The sequence below is a fragment of the Phycodurus eques genome, chromosome 13, assembly GCF_024500275.1.
Source record: "Phycodurus eques isolate BA_2022a chromosome 13, UOR_Pequ_1.1, whole genome shotgun sequence".
NCBI lineage: Eukaryota > Metazoa > Chordata > Actinopteri > Syngnathiformes > Syngnathidae > Phycodurus > Phycodurus eques.
This window is the reverse complement of record NC_084537.1, coordinates 2,491,000-2,515,204: the sequence shown is the minus strand read 5'-3', so window position 1 is coordinate 2,515,204 and position 24,205 is coordinate 2,491,000. Positions and strand designations below refer to the sequence as shown.

Below are 24,205 nucleotides of genomic sequence, written 5' to 3'. Positions count from 1 at the left end.
TAGTAAAAGCTACAGAACTTTTGGCAATCACATGGTTATGCATGAATAAAAAAATTAAGAGTCGTGCCTTTCAGCAATAAATCTCAATCTAAATGAAAAAAAAAAAAACTGTTAACCTCTTCTAAGAAAGGAGTGGAAAATATTTTTTTTCAATTAAACCACAACAAAACTGAGATAATTGTTTTGGGAAATAAAGAAAAGAGGATTGCTGTTAGTAAATATCTAGAGTCACTCTCTTTAAAAAACAAAGACCAAGTCCGAAACCTTAGTATACTGATCGATTCAGACCTGACTTTCAACAGTCATATCAAATCAATTACTAAAACTGCCTCCAACCATCTGAAGAACATATCCAGAGCAGACCAGGAGAAGGTCATCCATGTTTTTATCTTGGGTAAACTTAAATATTGTAATGGTCTTCTTATTGGACTCCCCCAAAAGAGCATTAAAAAGCTGCACCTCATTCAGAATGCTGCAGCTCGGGTTCTGACGAGAACAAAGAGGTCAGAACATATTACTCCAATACTAAAGTCTATACACTGGCTCCCAGTGAGCTTTAGAATATGTTTTGAAGTTCTGCTACTGGTCTATAAATCACTAAACGGTTTAGGTACTGAATACATGAAAGAAATGCTCATGGAATATAAACCTAGTAGGCCTCTGAGATCGACAGACTCAGGTCAAATAGTGGAGCACAGAGTCCAAAGCAAACATGGTGAAGCAGCATTTAGCTATTATGCCGCACACAAATGGAATAAGTTGTCATCAGAAGAGACGTCAGCCCCAAGTGTGAATGTTTTTAAGTCCAGGTTAAAAACATATTTTTTCTCATGCTTTTTAGAGCATTTTCACTTTTAAATGATATTTCTTGGACTGTATGCTGTTTTAATTGTACTTTTTATTCGTCTCTTTGTTTTAAATGTTTATAAGCTGTATTTTTCTTTGTTTTTAAATGCTTTTAATCGTGTAAAGCCCATTGAGTTACCTTGTGTATGAAATGCGCTATATAAATTTAGCTTTGCTTTGGCCGCCGAATTGAAGCATTCATATTACCGCGACGTACGTTTGTAGTGACGACGGTCATTGTGTCCTTCATTAGTTCTCGCAGCTAGCTAGCTGCCTTCTTCATCAATGCACGAGCCGCTAATCACAGCTTGGTTGCCAGGCGGAGCAGCGGTTACAGGCTCGAACCAGGGCCGCAGCTAGTCATTTGGGGGCCCAAGGCAAACAGTCACGGTACCCCCACCCCGCTGTAATTTAGAACACTGTGTCCTGCTTTTGAAATCTGTTCCAATTATCAGACAGCTAAAGTTAGCCTACTAATATTTACCACCAAAGATTTAGAATATTTAGAATGATTATTCCAAACTAAGTGGCACGGTGGACGACTGCCTCACAGTTCTGAGGACCGTGGTTAAAATCCCGGCCCCGCCTGCGTGGCGTTTGTATGTTCTCCTCGTGCCTGCGTGGGTTTTCTCCGGGCACTCCGGTTTCCTTCCACATCCCAAAAACATGCATGGTAGGTTGATTGAAGACTCTAAACTGCCCTTAGATGTGAATGTGTGCGCGAATGGTTGTTTGTTTCTATGTGCCCTGCGATTGGCTGGCGACCAGTTCAGGGTATAGCCCGCCTCTCGCCCGAATATAACTGGGATAGGCTCCAGCACTCCCGCAACCAATGTGAGGATAAGTGGCTCGGATAATGGATGGATGGATATTCCAAACTAAAGTTAGAATATGGGAAATTCTAGATAAAGTCCTTAAGATCCTTCTTGAGGAGTATCAGATAACAAGTGTTCAATTTCACAACATAAACATTAATCTATAATCATAATCATTCATGAATTATGATTATGGCTTGAATATTTATTATTTTAAAGTATTTATTGCATCAACCTTGAAATGGCAGACGCATTTGCAGCCAAATGTCTTCTCTTGCATGCTATTTTTGTATTTCCACTATTGCAGCTGAAATGATGCAAAGTTCCCCATTGTGGGACTAATAAAGGTTATCTTATAAAGAATTTTTGTTTAATTTTACTTGACTTATGCTGCGTTGACAAAGGATGCAAGGCGCACACGGGCAAGGCATTTTACTGCATTAGCTGTAGCTCCTAGGTAGCTGGGATGGCACTAAATGGTAAGTATTCCACCCCTAAATAGCGGAAAGGAATGAGGTTGGGCAACAATAGGGACGCTCCGTTTGGGCTAGTAGCCACTAGCATGATGACGGAAAAGCCACGCAGTTCCCATAATTCATCACAACATGCAAATTTGAATTATTACAGTAAAAAAGATGCTCATCTTTGTTATTAATGTGGTTATGTTACGAGTAGTTTGTTGAATGTATGTGTTTTTAACATTTATGCTTATTTCACATTCATGGTCGATTTATGGCACCATTTCATTATCAAACCGTGAGTGTAGGGTGTTGTAATAAAATGAACTCAATTCAACTGGATAGTCAGCAAGGTTCGACAGGGCATTGCTTGTTAATAGATTATTTTGTCTGATGTGTGCACACTTGTGCGCTGGCTGTCAGTGATCAACATGTGACATGTTTTCATGACACATTTCTGTAGTTTGATTTCGGCAAAAATGTATTTCGATCTGAAACCGAAAATGCACTTTTGGGCTATTTTCGGCTGAAACATTTTGGCGGCCGAAATTTTGGTGCATGTATGGTCACAAAAATTGCACTTGAACAAATATTATACATTTGGCACAGAAGTATAAAGTCATTAACCCACTAAAGAGGCCCAAAAAAATTGTCTTTTAAATTTGACACACTACAGTTCTCTGTTGAATGATTTATATATAAAAAACGTATGTAAAATAAGGTCCGCCCCTGGGCTACAGGACTGAGACTTTGTCAATTAAATACGTTCGCTCGCTCGCTACTGGCTGGATATTGATAACGTGTGCCACTGGTTTTTATGTTTACGTGATACAGGAAGTCCTCGAGTTACGACGCACTCGACCTACGACGTTTCGACTTTACGACGCCCGTGCCTCCTCCGCCATAGTGTTTCTGCTTAGCTCGTGCATAGTGCTTGTCTGTGTTTGTGCGGCGGAACTATCTTTGCCTTTTTCGCCCTCCTTTTTTCACACTCTCAGCAGTAATGGTAAGTACAGCATCTTATTTTTTTATTTTAATGTATTTTAGTTTCTTTATACGACGTGTTAACCTTTCCTGCTACGGTCACCTGACCGTGGTCGGGAGACGCAGGGGAGATGCCTTCTCCAGGGCCGAGGTTGTCTTCCTCGGGGTTAACTCCCTTCTCTCGTTGCACAGCTGAGCTGGGTGGCGGCAACAATAAAGGCACGAAGTACCGATTTGCTGCCTTAATGGCTTTATGAGCTCCTCTGCAAATTCAACGTCAACGGGTCCTCCGCTAATCGCTACTCTTCCCCGGTCACCGTCACTACACTTGCCACTATACACACTCGCACCTGCGCGCACTCCTTCCTCCTTCCCAGTCCCGTCTCACTCACACATCGACGCACACGTCCACACACACTGAGCTTGCTGTGACAATCACGAGGGACAATACCCGTAACAGAAGTATTTCGCTGTAAATTTCGACTTTAACGGTGAAATCCGACTTATGCAGAAAATCGTGTTACGTCGCCAGCGTAGGAACGGAACTCGTTCGTAAATCGAGGACTCCCTGTAGTTAACTTTCCCCTGCATGTTTAAACAATATCACTGCAGTAGAGCGAGCCATACTGAGCTGTTTAGCTCCTTAGCTCGCGGGCTAGCAAACACAATTAACTTTCCCTAAAGTGTCCCTGTTGTGTCCATCTACGGCGCCAACGCCGTTCCTCGCTGCGCCGTAAGCTGCGTGTCAGGTGTTACCACAAGAATGAAAATGTATCGAGTCCGGAAAAAAAGGTTTTGTCCATTTTATTTATCGAATGATAACCCGCACTTCTCTGCCTCAAACTGGCTTGCACCTGTTGGTTGGACTTTGGTGAATTACTTCTTTGATTCGCTCACCAACACACACATAGCAGGGCAGATCTTGTCTCAAAAAAAAAAAAAAATCATTCAGATTTCCAGCAACATGCTGGCATACTTTAAGCCATGCTGTGCGTCCATGGACACAGAATGATTATACTTTATGTGCTCTTGGTAATTTTGGCACATCTCAGATGGGGGACGCATATCAAACGAGATCCCTGAGTAACAATAAATGAAAATATAATGAAATTTAACCAATAAAAATCAGACACTGCTTTTTAATTGTGGTTCAAGAGAATTATTTTAAAAAACAAACTCACAAAACAGGCCGGGACAAAAATGATGGTACCTTGAACTTAATATTTTGTTCCACAACCTTTTGAGACAATCAAATGACGTTTGAAACTTTCAATGAGACTTCTGCACCTCTCCGCAGGTATTTTGGCCCCATTCCTTATAAGCAAGTTGTTTATCTCATCATCATTAAAAAGGTGACCGAAAATATATATAATTATAGGGAGGTCTGGGGGGGATCCCCTGGGCCCCTGCAGAGAATTTATCTTAATTTAAAAATAATTAAGCAATCTGGAAGACTCTGAAGAGTACAATAAGGCAAAATAAAAATTTCTTCACGCAGAAAAACATTTATTTACACCGCTCGAGTACATGTTGATGTACAAATTTAAGGAGACACCGCTAGATATAATTGTGTGTCATCTGCATAGCTATGATAGTCAAAATTAAAGTTCTGAAGAATTTGACCCAAGGGTAGCATATACAGGCTGAACAGGAGGGGTCCAAGAACTAACCCTTGAGGGACCCCATAGGTCAATGCCATCTGATGAGATTGAACACTTCCAATGGTTACAAAATAACTCCTTTCCTCCAGGTAGGACCTGAACAATTTCAGGACTGTTCCACTTAGTCCTACCCATGTTTCCAACCTGTTCAGCAGTTTTAAGTGGGCTGAAATATCTACGTTTGGGCAGACAGTCCATCCATCCATCCATTTTCCACCGCATATCCGAGGTCGGGTCGCGGGGGCAGTAGCTTTAGCAGGGATGCCCAGACTTCCCTCTCCCCAGCCACTTCATCCAGTTGTTCCGGGGGGGATCCCGAGGCGTTCCAAGGCCAGCCGAAGGATATAGTCTCTCAAGCGTGTCCTGGGTTGTCCCCGGGGTCTCCTTTTGGTGTTTCGTGCCCGGAACACCTCACCAGGGAGGCGTCCGGGAGGCATCCGAATCAGATGCCCCAGCCACCTCATCTGGCTCCTCTCGATGTGAAGGAGCAGCGGCTCTACTCTGAGATCCTCCCGGATGACCGAGCTTCTCACCAGATCTCTAAGGGAGAGCCCGGACACCCTGCGGAGGAAACTCATTTCGGCCGCTTGTATCCGGGATCTTGTTTTTTCGGTCACGACCCACAGCTCGTGACGATAGGTGAGGGTAGGAACGTAGATCGACCGGTAAATCGAGAGCCACAATGGATCGATACAAAGTCTGCATCACTGCAGACGCTGCACCGATCCGCTTGTCGATCTCCCGTTCCTTTCTTCCCTCACTCATGAACAAGACCCCAACATACTTGAACTCCTCCACTTGGGGCAGGATCTCATCCCCGACCTGGACAGGGCACGCCACCCTTTTCCGACTGAGGACCATAGTCTCAGATTTGGAGGTGCGGATTCTCATCCCAGCCGCTTCACAATCAGCTGCAAACTGCTCCAGTGAGAGTTGGAGGTCACGGCTTGATTAAGCCAACAGAACCACAGCATCTGCAAAAAGCAGAGATGCAATACTGAGGCCACCAAACCAGACCCCCTCTACGCCTCGGCTGCGCCTAGAAATTCTGTCCATAAAAAGTTATGAACAGAATCGGTGACAAAGGGCAGCCTTGGCAGAGTCCAACCCTCATCGGAAACGAGTCCAACTTACTGCCGGATATGCGGACCAAACTCTGGACTCCGGTTGTACAGGGACCGAACAGCCCGTATCAGGGGGTTCGGTGCCCCGTATTCCCGAAGGATCATTGGGACACACAAACCCCTCCACCGCGATAAGGTGATGGCTCAAGGAGGGGTGGGCAGACAGTACCAAACAAATACTACAATCCATCAACGCTGTTGTTTTTCTTCATCTAAATGTAAACACGAGTAGCGCCCCGTTGCCTTCAATGGTAACGACGACCTTCCCAACATGGTCGCCACATAGGCACTTCAATCAGCCGGGCTGGCTTATGTAGTGTTAATACCTATGCTTGGGAAGCTCAATAGAAGACGTGTGAAGTCATGTGACTCTGTGTCGTTTGATTGGTGATCTAGACTTAAACGTCACTAGTGCTTAAATTGGATTGGAGCAAACGGCGCCAAATGTGGAAGTCGAAGTCGTAGTCTGGCGCACGAAATAGTTGGTAAATAAGCAATAATCGATAAATAAAAGTAGCGAGCGACATTTACACCATTGTAACAGTGTTTTGTACTGGTCTCGTCAACTCCTGTGACTTATCCATAGCAGGTCCGTGCGCACAGGCAGAACCTCAGGCCGGTGCACTCGCATATTAGTCCCCCACGGAGTAAAATTCAGAAATTACATGTGTGTGGATGGTGGATGTGTGGAATGGATCTAGCTGCCAGCGTTCAAAGAGTACAAAACAGCCTGTGACGTCAGCGATGGCGGATGACGTAAATGGCCTATTTTGAGTTCAAAACAGCGAATTTCGTCGAAAGGCGACTGATTTGCATGTATGTTCACAGATGAGCTTGTGTGTTTTGGATCATAAGCAGATCCTTTCTTTCTCCATACTTTGGCCTTTCCATCACTTTGGTAGAGGTTAATCTTGGTCTCTTCAGTCCATAAAACTTTGTTCCAAAACCTTTGTGGCTCATCTCTGTAGTTCTTTGCAAAATCTAATTTGGCCTTCGAATTCTTTTTGTTCATGAGTGGTTTGCATCTTGTGGTATGGCCTGTATATTTCCTCTCTTGAAGTCTTCTTCAAACAGAACATATCCAGTTGTGATACCTTCACCCCTGCCTTGTGGAGGTTGACAGAGATGTCACTGAATGTCTTTGTGTGTTTCTTCACAGCCCTCACAATGTTTCTGTCATCTACTGCTGTTGATACCCTTGGCCGACATGTTCGACGTCTGTTGCTCAGTACACCGGTAGTTTCTTTTTCAGGACATTCCAAATTGTTGTATTAGCAATGCCCAATGTTTGTGCAATAGCACTGATCTATTTTTCCTGTTCTCACAGCTTCAAAATGGTTTGCTTTTCTCCCACAAACAGCTCTCTGGTCTTCGTGTTTGCTTCACAGCAAATTCAGTTTTCACAGGTGAAACCCAAAGCCAAAAATAAGCACTATCTAATGTTTAAGCAATCAATCTAAAAGGCAACACCTGAGCAACTCGAAACACCATCAGTCACGTTCCAATACTTTTGCTCACTTGAAAAGTGGGTGCCTTCAAACAAAAAGTGCTCTGTCCTGAGTTGTTCAACACATCTAGATGTAAGTACCATGAAAATAAAGCTGGAATTCTGAACGTTTGACTGATATTCATCTTTTCATTAGAAACCCAAATGTTTTCAGTATACAAGAAACCTTACTATTCCAATACTTTTGGAGGGGACTGTTTATGTTGTCTAGAATGAGGTTGGACTGAGCAATCTCAAGTTTTATCTGGAGAGTCAAGATGAGCAAAGTCCCTGGATTTAGATGAGTTTGTGAATCTCTTTTTCACCAACCACAATAATCACATTGAAATGTATTGTATTATATCATGATTATACCGGTAGAAGGAAGTCGGGGGGCTTTTCCCGCAGAGTGGATCGCAACTCGGCAATATGTATTTCTCATTGTTGGCAAAGAAAGCTCAAACTTTGCTTATTTTAAGGAAGAGGTGCTGCAGCAGCAAAAAAAAAGGGAATGGGAAGATCCCATCCTAATTTCAAGGCAGCATTTCGGAGTTTAAATTCCTTTGTGAGCTTTCTAGTTTCAGGCTGAGCAGGGACCTTTGAAAGAGAGTTAAATCAATAAGTCAATACTCCCGCTGAGACATCTCTGTGTATTATTTTTCTATTGTGAGCTTTCTAGTTTCTAGCTCCAGAACTCCTGTCAGCAGACAAATGCAATGAATTTGCTTATTATTTTAATGAAAAAATACAATCCATCAGGTTAAATATCAGCACAAATCAGCAAAATCGTAAAATGATACTACATCTGAAGCCACTCAGGAAAAACTCTATTACCATGTCAGAATTTGATTCAATTGACCAAAAAAATTGAGAAAACGGTTCAGCAGCTAAATCCATCACTGAACTGTCTTGACTCAATACCACCTGATTTTTTTCAAAGCTATTGCGAAGTCTGTGCCAGCTGATTTGCAGCAAATAATCAATTGCTCACTTCAGTCAGGCGAGTTTCCTAAAGCTCTTAAAGTAGCTGCCATTAAGCCTCTTCTAAAAAATAGAACACTGGACGCTTCCATGTTAGCAAACTATAGACCCATCTCAAATCTCCCTTTCATAGCAAAGGTTGTTGAGACAGTTATTTTTAATCAACTCAGCAATTTCTTGAACTTAAGTTGACTTTTTGACAAAGTTCAATCAGGTTTCCGAACTCATCACAATAAAGAATCTCCTCTTATCAAAGTGCTAAATGATATAAGGTTGAATACTGACTCGGGAAAGGTGTCAATTCTGGTCTTGTTGGATCTCAGTGCGGCTTTTGATACGGTAGATCATAATATACTACTGAACAGGTTGGAAACGTGGGTAGGAGTAAATGGAACAGTCCTTAAATGGTTCACGTCCTACCTGGAGGAAAGGAGTTATTTTGTAACCATTGGAAGTTTTCAATCTCATCAAATGGCAATGACCTATGGGGTCCCTACAGGGTCAGTTCTTGGACCCCTCCTGTTCAGCCTGTATATGCTACCCTTGGGTCAAATTCTTCAGAACTTTAATTTTGACGATCATGGATATGCAGATGACACACAGTTATATCTAGCAGTGTCTCCAGATGATGAAAGTCCAATTGAGGTGTTCTGTCACTGTCTAAAACAGATAAATAACTGAATGAGCCAATATTTTCTTCAATTAAACCACAACAAAACTGAGATAATTGTTTTTGGCAATAAAGAAAAGAGGATTGCTGTTAGTAAACACCTTGAGCCAGTCTCTTTAAAAACTAAAGACCAAGTCCGAAAACTTGGTGTACTGATAGATTGCGACCTGACTTGCAACATATCATATCAAATCAATTACTAAAACTGCCTTCTACCATCTGAAGAACATATCCAGAGTGAAGGCTTGCATGTGCCAAGCAGACCAGGAGAAGCTCATCCATACTTTTATCTCAAGTAGACTTGCATCCATTGATTTTCCGTACCGCTTTATCCTCAATAGGGGCGTGCTGCAGCCTATCCCAGCCATCTTCGGGCGAGAGGCGGGGTACGCCCTGAACTGTTCGCCAGCCAATCGCAGGGCACATATAAACAAACAACCATTCACACACACATTCACACCTAAGGGCAATTTAGAGTCTTCAATCAACCAACCATGCATGTTTTTGGTATGTGGGAGGAAAAATGAGTGCCTGGAGAAAACTCACGCAGGCAGGCACAGGGAGAACATGAAATCTCCACACAGGCGGGGCCGGGATTTGGACCCCGGTCTTAAGAACAGAAAACCAGATGCCCTAACCAGTCGGTCATCGTGCCGCCCTCAAGTAGACTTGACTACTGTAATGCTCTTCTGACTGGACTCCCCCAAAAGAGCATTAAAATGCTGCAGCTCATTCAGAATGCTGCAGCTCGGGTTCTACCCAGAACAAAGAAGTCAGAGCGTACAGACTCTTTCCATAAAATTAGAATATAATGGAAAAGTTTATTTATTTCCATAATTCCATTCAAAAAGTAAAACTTTCATTGATTATTGATTCAGAGCCCAGAATTTAACCAATTTCAAGCGTTTGTTCCTTTTTTACATAATTTGGGCTTCCAGCTCATAAAATCCACAAAATCAGGAATTCAAAAAATTTTAATACTGTGAAGAAATCACCATTTACTTCTCAGTTTTTGTAAAAAAATAAATAAATAAATAAAAAAGAAAGAAATTAGGGTCACATTAAAATCAGTCAAAATATGGTACTTTCATTGAGTCTCATTCACATTGAGTTACCTTGTGTATGAAATGCGCTATATAAATAAATTTGCTTTGGTTTGCTTTGCTTTCCAAACCTTATGCGAGTCAACATTGCCTCGATCCAATCAGAAGTAGCAAGTGCAATCTAGCTCTATGTCACGGAGTAGCGATACTTAAAAAGTACCATATATTGCATTAAAACTACTCAAGTCAATGAAATAAGAGTAAACGTAGCATGTTACTAACCACCTCTACTAAATACATACCTGTAAAAGACTCCTGACGATTGATAGGGTTGACTTTGATCACATGTAATAGAAGAGGTTTTGGGTTTTCAAGATGTTCCTCTGAAACATACAAGCCATCACTGAGGAAATAATGATCTTTACTTGTCACCCTGCCAAAAAAGGAAATGAAAGATTGAAAGACAAAGTTGATGACAAACCAAGACAAACAAATTATGTTAAGCAACATCAATTTTGACTGAACTATCGTGTACATAAAACCTGATGGTGGTGGTGGATGAGTCTTTGCCTACAGTCATCCTGTGCTCCCCTTCTATGATTTGCTGCGCCCAGTAAGGATGCAACCATGCCACACAAGAGACGTGGCCAGCATAAACCATGGGCATGATCCAGTTTTCTATACTCAACTCACTGTAAAAAGATGAATGCCATCTGTCATTAATGGGGTAAAGCACAATATGTCAGTCTAACTATCTATAATGCCACTAGAAGGTATTCACACCACTTCACTTTTCCACATTTTGCTATGTTACAGACTTATTGTAAAGCTGATTTGAGTATAGTTTTGAAAAAAAAAATGGCTTGGCTTGTCCTGTCCTTCCCTCACAGGGTGTAGCACTACAGCCCCATGCAACACTCATATTTAATGTTTCATTGTATAATGTAATGATTTACTTCTCTCATCCTGTTTACAATTTGTGCTTTGTCTTTAGTCTTAGTTTCTCTCTCCCTTCTAGAAACTTTGTTCTGTTCAACTGATCAAGTCTGATAAACCTCAATTATAATACTAAGAAACCACAGCAGAAGCTTAAAAACTCCACTGTGACCCAGTAAAACTGTTCTGGCATGAAAGGGATACAGATTTTCCATTCTGCAAAAAAAAAAAAAAAGGACAAAAAAAAAAAAAAAAAGATACAGCTGGCTGGGATGAAAAAGGAGAAGAAGCAAGCAGTAGTGTTACAGACTCAGTTCCAGCCAAGCCCGATCCAATTCAGTCAACCACAATTCCAGCCAAATGTAGCACAATGCATTCAACCTCAGCTTCAGCCAAATATTCCTGTGCCAAATCAAATTTTTCTCCAACCACCACGGATGGTGAGGACGATTCTGGAGGGGGGAGGGGCCATGGCAACAGAGGAAGGCAGGCCGAACAGGACAAAAAATAAAAATAAAAAATAAATTTAAAAAAATCTACATAAAATATCCCATAATGACAAAGTAAAAATAAATTCAGATAGTTGTGCAAATGTATTAAAAATGTAAACATTTAAACATAATAGGTAGATAAGTATTGTCATTGTTGGCAAAGAAAGCCCAAACTTTGCTGGGTGGACAGCCATCTTTAGGTCTTTCCAGAGATGTTCGATTGGATTCAAGTCCGGGCTCTAGCTGGGCCACTCAAGGACATTCACAGGCTGCTCCTGAAGCCATTCCTTTGTTATCTTGGCTTTGTGCTTTGGGTTATTGTCGTGTTGGAAGGTGAATCTACGCCCTCGTCTGAGTTCCAGAGCACTCAGGAGTAAGTTCTCGAAGAATTTCTCCATATTTGGTAGCTGTCATCTTACCCTCTATGTGGACTAGTCGCCCAGTTCCTACAGCAGAAAAACAGCCCCACATCATGACGCTGGCACCACAATGCTTCACAGTAGGGATGGTGTTAGCCAGATGATGAGCCGTGCCTCTTCTTCTCCAGATATGACGCTTGCAATTCAGGTGAAAAAGTTCTATTTTGGTTTCATCAGACCAGATAATTTTTTTTCTGCAGGTCTGAGAATCCCTAAGGTGCCTTTTGGGTAACCGCAAGCGGGCGGCTATGTGCCTTTTAGTGAGAAGTGGCTTCCGTCTGGCCACTTTACCATAAAGGCCTGATTGGTGAAGTTTCTTTAGGAATGTTTAACGTTCTGGATGGTTCTCCCATCTCTGCAAGGGAACACTAAAGCTCTGCTTTAGTCACCATAGGTTTCTTGTTCACCTCTCTGACCAAGGCTCTTCTTCCCTGGTTACGCTGCTTGGTCGGACGCCCAGATCTAGGAAAGATCTTGGTGGTTCCAAACCTCTTCCATTTCCGAATAATCAAGACCAGAGAGCTTTTCGGGACCTTCAATGCTGCTGAAATTCTTATGTAGTCTTCCCCAGATTTGTGCCTTGACACAATCCGGTTTCAGAGGTCTGCAGACAATTCCTTAGACTTCATTGCTTGGTTTCTGCTCTGACATGCACTGCCATCTATGAGACCTTATATAAGACAAGTGTGTGCCATTCCAAATGATGTTCAATCAACTGAATTTACCACAGGTTGACTACATTCAAGTTGTAGAAGCATCTCAAGGATGATCAGTCAAGTTCATCCACACCAAATTCATCCATGTCTTTGTGGACCTTGCTTTCTGCACTGATGCATAGCCATGTTAGAAATAGTGTTCCCATAGAGTTGGGAGCATGTATTTGTCCAAAATATTGGTTTCTTAGTTCCACTGAAAGGAACTGACAGATTCAGCATACTAAGAGCTTTTGGACAATTCACTGCTCCCAACTTTGTGGGATCAGTTTAGGGAGGGCCATTCCTGTTCCAACATGACTATGCACCAATGCATAAAGCAAGGTCCATAAAAACATGGATGAGAGAGTTCGGTGTGGATGAACTGGACTGGCATGCACAGATTCCTGGAACCAACCTGATAGAACACCTTTGGGATGAATTATAGTGCCAGGCCTACACGTCTAACATCATCAGTATGTGACCTCACAAATATGTTCCTGGAACAATAGCCAAACATTACCATGAACTCATGGATCTTGGATCATTCTAAATTTAAAAAAAAAAAAACAACTTCTTGGTAAAACATACCTAAACAACTTTTCCTTTTCAAAAACTGTGTCAGCACACAAGTTGACAGGAATTAGCAGGTCTGGATGGGAGTCTAAATGAACAAGCTTGATGTTCTTCATGGGTAGATGTCTTGATGCAATGGCACGATATATATGGCACACCACCTAGTGGAAACAAAGGATACAGCTTAGCGTATTTTCACAACCATAAGGTGCACTTAAAAGTCTTAAATTTTATCCAAAATGGACGGGGCGCCTTATAATGCGGCGTGCCTTATGTGTGCACCGAGTTCCAACATCTATAAATGTTGTTTGATAAGCGCTCCGCTTGATTTTTTTTATTTATTTTTTATTAGCATTTCCTGCCGACACGCTGCTTACACAGAGGAAAAGCGGACGTGGCTGAGGACAGGGGAAGGGTGCGTGAAGTCGGACGCTAAAGCCACACCCCCAGTAGGTATATAGCGCCGGATGTTTTTTTATTTTTGAATTTTTTTTTCCGCTATTCTGACTGGGAGCATTTCTGGGGTGTGCATTGTGCAAAACAACGTCGGTTTGGCTAAGGACCCCGGAAAATGTCACCTACGAAGAGACACGCTTACGAAGCACAATTTAAACTGCAAGCTATCAGTTACGCGGAGGAACAGGGGAATCGAGCAGCCGCGAGAGAATTCAAGATCAACGAATCCATGGTTCGCAAGTGGAGGAAGCAGAAAAACGGGCTTCGCCAAGTCAAGAAACTGAGTTTCCGCGGAAAACAAAGAAAAACCAAACGCGGAAACAAGGCGAGGTGGCCCGAGGTGGTCTTCCCTCACTCGTGAACAAGACCCCAAGATACTTGAACTCCTCCACTTGGGGCAGGATCTAATCCCCGACCTGGAGAGGGCACGCCACCCTTTTCTGACTGAGGACCATGGTCTCAGATTTGGAGGTGCTGATTCTCATCCCAGCTGCTTCACACTCGGCTGCGAACTGCTCCAATGAGAGTTGGAGGTCACAGTTTGATGAAGCCAACAGAACCATATCTGCAAAAATCAGAGATGCAATATTGAGGACAACAACCTGGACCCCCTCTACGCCTCGGCTGCGCCGAGAAATTCTGTCCATAAAAGTTATGAACAGAATCGGTGACAAAGGGCAGCCTTGGCGGAGTCCAACCCTCACCGGGAACGAGGCCGACTTACTGCCGGATATGCGGACCAAACTCTGACTCCGGTCGTACAGGGACCGAACAGCCCGTATCAGGGGGTTCGGTACCCCATACTCCCGAAGCACCTCCCACAGGTCCCCCCGAGGGACACGGTCAAACGCCTTCTCCAAGTCCACAAAACACATGTAGACTGGTTGGGCGAACTCCCATGCAGCCTCGAGGACCCTGCCAAGGGTGTAGAGCTGGTCCACTGTTCCACGGCCAGGACGGAAACCACACTGCTCCTCCTGAATCTGGGATTCAACTTCCTGACGGACCCTCCTCTCCAGCACCCCTGAATAGACCTAACCAGGCTGAGGAGTGTGATCCCCCTGGAGTTGGAACACACCCTCCGGTCCCCCTTCTTAAAAAGGGGGAACACCACCCCAGTCTGCCAATCCAGAGGCACTGTCCCCGATGTCCACACGATGTTGCAGAGGCGTGTCAACCAGGACAGCCCTACAACATCCAGAGCCTTTAGGAACTCCGGGCGAATCTCATCCACCCCTGGGGCCTTGCCACCGAGGAGCTTTTTAACCACCTCGGTGACCTAAACCCCAGAGATAGGAGAGCCCGCCTCAGCGAACCCAGACTCTGCTCCCTCATGGGAAGCCGTGTCGGTGGAATTGAGGAGGTCTTCGAAGTATTCTCCCCACTGGCTCACAACGTCCCGAGTCGAGGTCAGCAGCGCCCCATCCCCACTATACACAGTGTTGTTGGTGCACTGCTTTCCCCTTCTGAGACGTCGGATGGTGGACCAGAATTTCCTCGAAGCCGTCCGGAAGTCTTTCTCCATGGCCTCACCGAACCCCTCCCATGCCCGAGTTTTTGCTTCAGCGACCACCAAAGCTGCATTCCGCTTGGCCAGCCGGTACCCATCAGCTGCCTCAGGAGTCCCACAGCCCAAAAAGGCCCGATAGGACTCCTTCTTCATCTTGACGGCATCCCTCACCGTTGGTGTCCACCAACGGGTTCGGGGATTGCCGCCACGACAGGCACCGACCACCTTCGGCCTCAGCTCCGGTCGGCCGCCTCAGCAATGGAGGCGCGGAACATGGTCCACTCGGACTCAATGTCCCCCGCCTCCCCCGGAACATGAGCAAAGTTTTGTCGGAGGTGGGAGTTGAAACTCCTTCTGACAGGGGATTCCGCCAGACGTTCCCAGCAGACCCTCACAATACGTTTGGGCCTGCCACGTCGGACCGGCATCTTCCCCCACCATCGGAGCCAACTCACCACCAGGTGGTGATCAGTTGACAGCTCCGCCCTTCTCTTTACCGGAGTGTCCAAAACATGTGGCCGCAAGTCCGATGACACGACCATAAAGTCAATCATCGAACTGCGACCTAGTGTGTCCTGGTGCCAAGTGCACGTGTGGACACCCTTATGCTTGAACATGGTGTTCGTTATGGACAATCCGTGACGAGCACAGAAGTCCAATAACAGAACACTGCTCGGGTTCTGATCGGGGTGGGGGGGGGGCGTTCCTCCCAATCACGCTCTTCCAGGTCTCACTGTCATTGCCCACGTGAGCATTGAAGTCCCCCAGCAGAACGATGGAGTCCCCAGCGGGAGCGCTCTCCAGCACCCCCTCCAAGGACTCCAAAAAGGGTGGGTACTCTGAACTGGTGTTTGGTGCATAGGCACAAACAACAGTCAGGACCCGTCCCCCCCACCCAAAGGCGGAGGGAGGCTACCCTCTCGTCCACCGGGGTGAACCCCAACGTACAGGCCCCGAGCCGAGGAGCACTCGGCTCGGGTGTACCCACTCCTGCTCGGCGCCTCTCACTGTGGGCAACTCCAGAGTGGAAGAGAGTCCAACCCCTCTCGAGAGGACTCGTACCAGAGCCCAAGCTGTGCGTGGAGGCGAGTCCGACTATATCTAGTCGGAACTTCTCGACCTCACACACCAGCTTGGGCTCCTTCCCTGCCAGAGTGGTGACATTCCACGTCCCTAGAGCCAGCTTCTGTAGCCGAGGATCGGATTGCCAAGGTCCCCGCCTTCGGCCACCGATCAGCTCACACTGCACCCGACCCCTATGGCCCCTCCCACAGGTGGTGAGCCCATGGGAAGCAAGAACTGTGTGCTGTTTTCATTTTACAGCCTCTCATCATGCTCCCCAGAGCTGGTTTGTTCACTTCTCTCTAAATTGTTTAGGAAATAATCTCCATTGTGAACAGTATTACTGTGTTTATTTACAGGCACTGTGTGATGTTAGATTGAATTTAACAATTTAAACATCTAAGACTGTGACCTATATTTCCGAAAATCTCAAAGGGTTGTTGGGCAATGATGCATTATCAAAGTTTAAGTTCAACATATATGACTTGGTTGGAAATATTTGTGCGAGACTTTTGGAGGTAATTTGACTCAAATTAAAGTCAAAAGTAGTCCTCCTAACAATTATGTGAGTAAAAGTAACAATGTATTCAGTGAAATAACTACTCAAGGACTGAGTAATTTCTTTGCTAACTTCTGATTTATTTAAATCTGAGCATGAACGTCAACTAAAATAAAATAAAAAAACTCAAAATATGTGCAAGTTCAGATATTGCTGAACAATATCACTTAGTCCATCCATTCATCCATCAATTTCCTGAGCCGCTTCTCCTCACAAGGGTCGCGGGAGTGCTGGAGCCAATCCCAGCTATCATCGGGCAGGAGGCGGGGTACACCCTGAACTGGTTGTCAGCCAATCACAGGGCACATAAAAACAAACAACCATTCGCACTTCCATTTACACCTACGGGCAATTTAGAGTCTTCAATTAACCTACCAGGCATGTTTTTGGGATGTCGGAGGAAACCGGAGTGCCCACATTTACTCAATACGGGCCATAACTTTGCATATGTCCTAAAGCGTGGTGTCCAACGTACTGCCCGGGGGCAATTTGCGGCCCTTCATCGTGCCAATACCCCAACCTGCCAGGACCTCAAACTGCAAGTACCCCAACGGGGCCGGGTTGCAAGGGCCCGATTATAGCTGCGCGCAGCTCTAGTTATTATTTTTCAGCCCACAGGATGAAGTGGAAAACTGAGGAAAAAATGAATAAAAGTAGAAATAATAAATGGAGAATTGTTTTGATCAGATGGAAAATATTAACGATGTGTAAACTTAGGAAAAAGTCAGTATGTGATAAATAGTATGATTTCCTACTTAAAATTGTCGTGCATGTTAAAAAAAAATTCCAATTTAAACATTTTTCTTTTTGTGCTATCTCACACTAACAGGAGCCCATGCCCCCCGGGTGAAACAAAGGAAAGATGTATTTATTGCTCCCCTCCCTTGTTGTCTGATAATCACAATTTGATGGCAGAGGCTAATCCTGCAGTGGGCCAAATGGATATTATTTAACATACACCTCAACATTTTGAAAGGTGAAAGCATTTCAGGTGTTTAAGGAGGATTAATAGTTAGAAATAGGGAGGCATATAGAGAAAATGACAGTAATTTCTCGTGTGTAATGCGCATTTTTTTTTTGTCAAAAGTCAATGGTGCGCATTATACATAGGTATAGGTGCAAATGGAAAAAAACGTTTACATTTTATAAATGTATGCCGCCATTCTACTGGTTATGATAAAACCATACACTTCCATTCCAAAATGACAGGGGTACGTATGACGGCATATATATACAGTTGTGCTCCTAAGTTTACATACCCTGGCATAATTTGTGAAATATTGTTTTATATAAATAATAATAATAACATTAATATGACTGATGACTGGGCGGCAAGGTGGCCGACTGGTTAGAGCGTCAGCCTCACAGTTCTGAGGAACTGGGTTCAATCCCCGGCCCCGCCTGTGTGGAGGTTGCATGTTCTCCCCGTGCCTGCGTGGGTTTTCTCCGGGCACTCCAGTTTCCTCCCACATCCCAAAAACATGCATTAATTGGAGACTCTAAATTGCCCGTAGGCATGACTGTGAGTGAGAATGGTTGTTTGTTTCTATGTGCCCTGCGATTGGCTGGCAACCAGTTCGGGGTGTATCCCGCCTCCTGCCCGATGACAGCTGGGATAGGCTTCAGCACGCCCCCGACCCTAGTGAGGAGAACCGGCTCAGAAAATGAATGGATGGATGACTGATGACTGAAGAACAACCATCATTAATTTCTTTTTGGTTATGTTTTGTTTAATGATAATGATAATTTAATGATAATGCTTTTCTGAAATGCTTGACCGTTTCATTTGTAACGCATTAAAATAAAATTAAATGTGTTTTGCCTGCTCCTTTATGTTTCCTTTAAATAATTGAACCCATCTTACAAATTCTGTCTCTTATGTTTAGTGGGGTGCAATTCACGACAAGTATGGTAATACTTTAAAATTCAATAACTCCTTGGAATTTAAAACAATATGGTGGGAAGGAGGCATGCCTCAACAACTATGGGAACACTATAATTCAGGGGTAATAACCAAAAACATCTATTTAACGCAGTTACAGAATTTATTAACATTCCTCAGTGACTTATTCAAGAGATAAAAATGTTGGTGGGGACAATTTAAAAAAAATAAGTGATTATGGTTTGATGTGTTATCTTAGTCTGGGGTTTCATTACATAGATGGTGCAGTCATTTCCAAATCCAGAAGTCAAACTGGATTAAAGGGAGGGGAAAGATGAGTATTTTAATGGTTTCAATTAAAGGATAACTTAGGGATAAAAGAAAAGGAATATCATTAAAATAGAGACAATATGAATGCTAAAGTAAGTTGTTAATTGACTGTTGGGAACCATATGTGGTACATGAACATTTGGTGAACTACGTTGCTTTTGATTCCAGACTTTTTATATGACTGTCCTCATCATGCATTGTGTTATGACGTGGTTGAGTGTTGGTTTGCATTATATCTGTTGTTTTTGCAAAACACGAGTTCTCATTCTTACAGGATGGTGTAGGGAGCTGTCTGGAACCCTTGTGTGTTGAATAATGGACTCAGCACGTACTGTCCAAGCGTGGACAGTGACCGAAGGTTGGCCTGGGCTTGGAACAACTGAGTAATGGGTGCGGATGATGGATTGGCATTGTGATCGAGCATAATGCAAGTGAACTTAAAATGCTGTTTTTAAATGGTGATTTAATTTATGATGGGGGAAAAAAAAAAAAAAAAACTATTCAAAGCCCTGTGTAAAAAGTAATTACCCCCCTTGTTAAATCATGAATTTATTGTGACTACTGTATGTAGTGTACTGACTAAAATGTGTTTAACTTTATTTGTTTGAATTGCTGTTGTGAAAACTAGTTAAAAGTTTGTTTGGTTCTTTGTGTGGATGGATACTGGGGTGTCCTGCGTTCCGAGGGGTCTGTGAACATTTCAGGGTTTTGTTTTTTTAATGATTGATTGAAGGGGCGGTGCATCCAATGGGATTCGAAGAAGGAGGTGGGTCGTGGAAAAAGAGCGGGAGATGCGGCGGGAGGAAAGAGTTGTTTTTTTTTGGGGGGGGGGGGGGGGGGTTGGGACCTGGTTTTTGAACGCGAACAGATTGACTGTTTCCACGCGAACGGATTGACTGTTTCAACGCGAACGGATTGACTGTTTCAACGCGAACGGATTTACTCTTTAAACGCCACCGGGCTGCCGCTTCGACGCTACGGGTACTGCCTGCTCAACGCCACTGGGCGGCCGCTTCGACGCTACAGGTACTGCCTGCTCAATGCCACCGGGCTGCCGCTTCGACGCTACAGGATCCAGTCGCTGTGCCTACTGAAGCGTTTTGAGGGCGCGTTCCTACGGAAATGGGTTTGGGTTTCTTTTCCCCAGTGAACTGAGGGTTCAACGGTTTTGTGAGGGCTACACGTATTTTCACGGCCATAGGGCGCACTGTATTAAAAGGTGCAGTCTCAGTTACGGGGTTTATTTCTGTATTTAACACATACATCAGGCGCACCACATTATTGGGCGCAGGCATTGTAAAACATACGCTAGCTTAAAACATACGGTAGCATGCATGCACGCTAAAACAATGATTTTAAAAAGGCAGCGGGAGCAAAACTGAGTTTGATTGTACTTTATTGAAGTATTTAACAATGTACTCATGTTATTCTTTTTTATCAATCCTCCTCCACAAATCCATCAAAGTCCTCATCTTCTGTATCCGAAATGAACAGCTGGGCAAGTTCTCAATCAAACACGCCAGGTTACCTCTCGTCATTGTCAGAGTCAGTCCCGTTGCCGGGGGGCTGTTCAGCAATGATGCAGGCTTTCGCGAAAGCTTGGACAACAGTCAAAGCAGATACCTTACACAAGCATCCACAATCCATTCACATATGGTGGCGTAACTTGCCCGGCGTTGCCTCCCAGTCTTAGTTGCACTTGGTTTTTCACAACGGCCGTGAGATGGAGTCACAGATCAACAGGGACGGTGACGCATGGGACGGTGACGCATGGAACAAAAAAACATCCGGTCTCTTTACGTACACCTCACTCAGCCACGCTCTCATTTTCTCCTCGTCCATCCAGCCCTTTTGATTGGCCTTAACGATGACTTCGGCTGGAAACTTTTTTTTTCGGCAGCGTCTTCCTCTTAAAAATCACCATTGGTGGCAGTTTCTGTCCATTACCATGGCAACCAAGCACAACAGTAAAAGCCGACCCCTTGTGCCCCGTTGGGAGTATCGCTACCGTGGTGGTTCCCTTCTTCTCTACAGTGTGGTTCACCGGGATGTCGAAAGTGAGCAGCACCTCGTCAGAATCAGAATCATCATTATTTGCCAAGTATGTACAAAAAACACACAAGGAATTTGTCTCCGGTAGTTGGAGCCGCTCTTGTACGACAACAGAGAGTCAATTGACAGAGAACACTTTTGAGACATAAAGACATTGACAAAAAACAGTCACTGAGCAATAAAGGGTTGCTAGTTATCTGGTAATGCCGGTACAATTAAAAACATTTTTTTTTTTGACAATTGTGCAAAAAGATGCATAGTCCTCTAGCACTTAGAGCAGTTCGAAAGACTAATATTGCAATAGTCCGGTGCAATGACCATTGTGCAAAGGGCGCCGAGACTTCAAGCGAGTAGTGCGATAATCTGGGACAATGTTGATTGTGCTAATGTTGCAGATATGTCCATGTAGGTGATGTGGTTGGGCTGGATGTGTTTGTCAGCAATCTTTTTACTTTTTTTTTACTTTTTTACTACTGTAGGAGCGGAAGATGGCCATCTTTTCCTTGTAATCCGCCGCAAATTGCTGCGCCAAGGTAGTACTTGCACGGATGGATAGATGGTGCCGTTTCATAAAAAAAAAGCTGTAGAGACACTTCTCCTGGCTGTTCTTTGGTCATTAATCCATTGCTCGAGTTGGGCTTCCAACTCGGACCACCTCGCCTTGTTTCCGCGGAAACTCAGCTTCGTCTTCTTGACTTGGCGAAGCTCGTTTTCCTGCTTACTCCACTTGCGAACCATGGATTCGTTGATCTTGAATTCTCTCGCGGCTGCTCGATTCCCATGTTCCTCCGTGTAACTAATAGCTTGCACATTAAACAGTGCTTCGTAAGCGTGTCTCTTCGTAGGTGCCATTTCGGGGGTCCTTAGCCAAACCGATGCACTACAGGAACTATATACCTACTGAGGGCGTGTCTTTAGCGTCCTGTCACGCGCACCCTTCCCCCTTTACGCCCGTATGCTGTCCTCAGTCACGTCCACCTTCCTCTATATAAGCAGCGTGTCGGCAGGAAATGCTCCCAGTCAGTCAAGCGGAGCGCTCATTCAAGTCACACAACAACATTTACAGATTTTTTTCACGCATCAGGCGCGCCGCTTTATCAGGCGCCACGTCCATTTTGGAGAAAATGTAAGACTTTTAAGTGCGCCTTATGGTCGTGAAAATACGGTATTCATTTGTTCCTGCTCAACAGGAGCACCGATCATCTGGAAGAACTGCGAAACACAGACACCCGGAAATCCCCCATAAAAATCATTGTTTTTGGTTTTTACTGACTTTTCACACAACGTCCCAGCTTCATTGGAAATGGGGTTTTGTATTACTTGGCTAATTACTTAAGACAATCTATTACCATAATTTATCGTGTATAATGTGCACCCATGTATAATACGCACCCCCAAAGTTGACCTCAAAATTCTGGAAAACCCTTCAACCTATGGTTGCATTTTTTTAATGCATGCTTTTGCTTATACCCATATGATCAAAATATGATTATCTGTATTTTGTTTTTATTTTTTTCCAAATAATTATTCTGAAGCACTTTATTTGAACACGTAATACTATCTTTTTTACTTACTTGCTCTTATTTTGAAATTCACAGCCCTACTTTTATTGAGTAAATGAGAAAACACAGTTGTGCTCATATGTTTGATTACTCAGGCAGAATTTGTAAGATGGGTATAATTCTTTAAAGAAAATGAAGGGCCAGTCGAAAGCTTTAATTTTATTTTAATGGAAGTCAAACTAAACGCATTGAAATGCTTGGCAGTTTATATCTGCCAAGCATTTTTTAAACTTTATGATAATGCTTTTCTGAAGAAAAGCATCATCATAAAAAATAAACCATAACCATAAAGAAATTAATAATGGTTGTTGTTCAATAATCATTCCTATAATATATATATATATATATATATATATAATTTCACAAATTCTGCCTGGGTATATAAACTTATGAGCACAACTGTACATATAGACTCTTTCCAAAATATTTGAATATCATGGAAAAGTTTATTTATTTCCAAAATTCCATTCAAAAAGTTAAACGTTCATAGATTATAGATTCAGGGCCCACAATTTAAACAATTTCAAGTATCTATTTGTTTATTTTTACATAATTTGGGCTTCCAGCTCATAAAACCCACATAATCAGGAACTAAAAAAATTTGAATACTGTGAAGAAATCAGCCCAAATTTTGCATAAATGTCTTAAACCAAATTATATGGGACAGCCACCCACAGTTATAACAGCTATAATATATATATAGTTTTTTGTTTGTTTTTTTTAAGAAAAAAAATGTTCTGTGGCGATAACACAGCACATCCCTTGGCAATGACAAAAAAACGAAACCTCGTTCAAATCGGTTGAGAAATGAGCAAGTAATGACTTAATTTCAATGTCCATGCATTTGAAGGGAATATCGACCTTCCCAACATGGCCGCCAACTTGGCACCTCGGCTAGCCGGGATGCTACAGCATGCTGGCGTATAGTCTTCATAGCTATTGTCAGAACCGCGACACACATTTCTAGCTGTTAACGCTAATCACCAAATAATGCTTGATTTACAACCCTGACACAATCAATGAAATGGCAGCTGACCACACAGAGATGCTTCAGTGCCCCCTCTTGAATTGCTGTATGTTATGTGTCGGCACTGGCTCGGCAGGTGCTTGTAATGTGCGTACTGCGTAGCTATTAGCTAATAAGCTAATTAGGCAATTAGAGCTATTGCTAGCTAATTGAATAGCAAATATTTTTTGCCCAGTGTATCTGATACAATATGAAATGTCTCTGCGAAGTATGTTATCCCAAGATAGGGCCTGTTCATACGCGTTCAATTTTGTTTTTTGTTTTTTTAAGCGTATGGGCCAGAAAAAAATTTACATGCCCTGCAATAACTCATAATCTTACCAAGAATATTGTATTTCTAGTCGAAACATTAAAATTACATGCATCATGTAAAAAATAAAATAAAAATGGAATTAATTAATTAATTAATTGCCAGGAGAGTATAAAAAAAGAAAAACTCCCCTGGAAAACTTTTTGTCTACTTATTTCAAGCAAAAAGAGCTTGAAACAAGTGGCTAAAGCCAAGGTAATCGTTTTTTTTTAGATTTTGAGTTTTTGCAGTGTATTTTTAGTTTTTAAAAAACACTGACAGTATTGGGTCAGG

The 24,205-nt window shown here is 43.3% G+C and overlaps 1 protein-coding gene across 3 annotated transcripts in view; it reads right to left on the bottom strand.

Annotated features, from left to right (window-relative positions):
• Positions 1-24,205, bottom strand: part of c13h5orf22 (chromosome 13 C5orf22 homolog) — an 80,348-nt gene that overhangs the window by 41,374 nt on the left and 14,769 nt on the right. For 2 of the 3 annotated variants that reach the window (XM_061695068.1, XM_061695069.1), the window contains exons 2-4: positions 13,198-13,343; positions 10,611-10,760; positions 10,371-10,501 (exon numbers count right to left, since the gene is read on the bottom strand). In XM_061695068.1, coding sequence (XP_061551052.1) covers positions 10,371-10,501; positions 10,611-10,760; positions 13,198-13,343 — 427 coding nt within the window. The remainder of the gene's footprint in view (positions 1-10,370; positions 10,502-10,610; positions 10,761-13,197; positions 13,344-24,205) is intronic. The other variant, XM_061695070.1, reaches the window with a different exon arrangement.